A 1,938-nucleotide genomic window follows, 5' to 3' on the forward strand; every position below is an offset into this window, starting at 1 on the left:
GTTGAGGAGCCTTCGCTTGTTGCCTTCACCGTATTGCTTAACCTCGTCCCCCGACGAGGCATCATTGAGGAGCCTTCGCTTGTTGCCCTCACCGTATTGTTTAACCTCGTCTTCCGACGAGGGGTTGTTGAGGAGCCTTCGCTTGTTGCCCTCACCGTATTGTTTAACCTCGTCCTCCGACAAGGGGTCGTTGAGGAGCCTTCGCTTGTTGCCTTCACCGTATTGTTTAACCTCGTTCTCAGATGAGCCGTCGTACGTCATGCTCAGCAGCCGGCGCCGGACGAAGTCGGCCTCCTTAGTCAGGTTGGAGACCCCGAAGAACATCGAGGCCGACGAGCCATCGCCGAACGACATGACCTGGGACGTGTTCGCTTTTCCGGTGAGGTTGGACGTGCTCACGTTTCCGGTGGGGTTGGACGTACTCACGTCTTGGAGGTGGCGGTCTCCGTTGTGGGACATCTCATCGATCTGGTCCATCGTCTCCGAGAGGTGGCGATCTCCGTCGTGGGACATCTCATCGATCTGGTCCATCGTCTCCGACAGTTGGCGGTCTCCGTCATGGGACATCTCGTCGATCTGGTCCATCGTCTCCGACAGGTGGCGGTCTCCGTCGTGGGACATCTCATCGATCTGGTCCATCGTCTCCGACAGGTGGCGGTCTCCGTCGTGGGACATCTCAGTGATCTCGTCCATCGTCTCTGACAGGAGGCGCCGGCTCGCGTCTCTCACGACTGCGATCTCATCCAGCCTGCCATTGATAGCTAGAAGCTGGCGCCTGCTTTCCACGTCGTGCGCGTCACCCATGTACCACCCGAGAAGTCGGCGGCTCCCTCCGACAGTGGAGCCACTCTTGGCGTCCTGCCCTTGATGCAGGAACTGGCCGACGCGGGTGATGATAGCCAGGGCGTTGCTGCTGAGCTCGGTGGAGTTCGTCAGCAGCTTGTCCATGGCCTTCTTGAGCTCCGGCTTGTCGAAGCCATCGGCGCAGGTGTAGATATAGGTCATGACGCCGGAGATCCAGACCCTGAGGTCGTTGACCTGGACGACGACCTGGTCGGCCCTGAGGCCGGCCATGTCTTTGAGGTCCACGATGGCGTCGTCGAGCAGCTTCTTGCACTCGCCGATGGCGCTCAAGGTGATCTTGTCGGTGGCGCCCTTGCCGACGTCGCTGTATTTGGCGAAGGCGGCGCCGACCTCGTTCATGGCCACCTGGAGCGCGGCGCGGAGGACCTCCTCCGGGTTGGAAGACTCGTTGACGACGGGGGTGAGGCTGTTCTCGCACTTGGCCGGGTACAGCGTGGAAGAGCAGAGCTGGGAGAGCTTGATGCTGGTGGACATGTTGCCACCATCGTCGCTGGCCTTCTTGGACGTGGTGACCGCGGCGATCGTGCCGATGACGGCCACAACGCCCACGGCGGCGATGATGCTGGCGGTGGCGGCCTTGTTAGTCATTGTGCGCGAGCCTTACTACCTGCTGGTTTCGATGCCGGAGCCGGCCGGGGCTCCTCGCCGCACGGGAAACGTAGTGAGCTTGGCCCTGAGGAAGAAGAGAATGCCGCGGCGAGATTTCGTTTATGTAATTGCAGCTTGTGGACAAGGGCAACGGCTATTCTTGGAATGCCCTGGTTTGGCCTGGGGCTCAGCGGCGCTTTGAATGTTTCAGCTCATCCTGATCTCCTGGTTGGAAACACTTTGAATTTGCAAAAATGCTACACCTACCTATAACATGTACGTGAATTTGCATGCATCCATCGATCTCCCGCATGCATGCATGGCTCGCTCGCACGCTCTTCATTGCCCCGCATGGCACTAGGTCAGCAATGTTCTACACATTAGCTAAACGGCAGTCGACTGACTTTCAAATTTGAGGTCAGACCATTTTGAGAGTTCGTCACAGGGAAGGAAGGGGCTCGCTGGAAAGCTACCCCGTTATCTATC

At 58.8% G+C, this 1,938-nt stretch overlaps 1 protein-coding gene across 1 annotated transcript in view; it reads right to left on the reverse strand.

Moving 5' to 3' along the window:
• LOC119356889 (probable pectinesterase/pectinesterase inhibitor 58) overlaps positions 1-1,525 on the reverse strand; it is a 3,944-nt gene extending 2,419 nt beyond the window's left edge. The window contains exon 1 of the mRNA XM_037623880.1: positions 8-1,525. Within this exon, the coding sequence (XP_037479777.1) occupies positions 8-1,452 (1,445 nt within the window). The 5' untranslated portion in view covers positions 1,453-1,525. The remainder of the gene's footprint in view (positions 1-7) is intronic.
• Between the last annotated feature and the right edge of the window lie 413 nt (positions 1,526-1,938).

The sequence above is a fragment of the Triticum dicoccoides genome, chromosome 2A (assembly GCF_002162155.2).
Source record: "Triticum dicoccoides isolate Atlit2015 ecotype Zavitan chromosome 2A, WEW_v2.0, whole genome shotgun sequence".
Lineage (NCBI taxonomy): Eukaryota > Viridiplantae > Streptophyta > Magnoliopsida > Poales > Poaceae > Triticum > Triticum dicoccoides.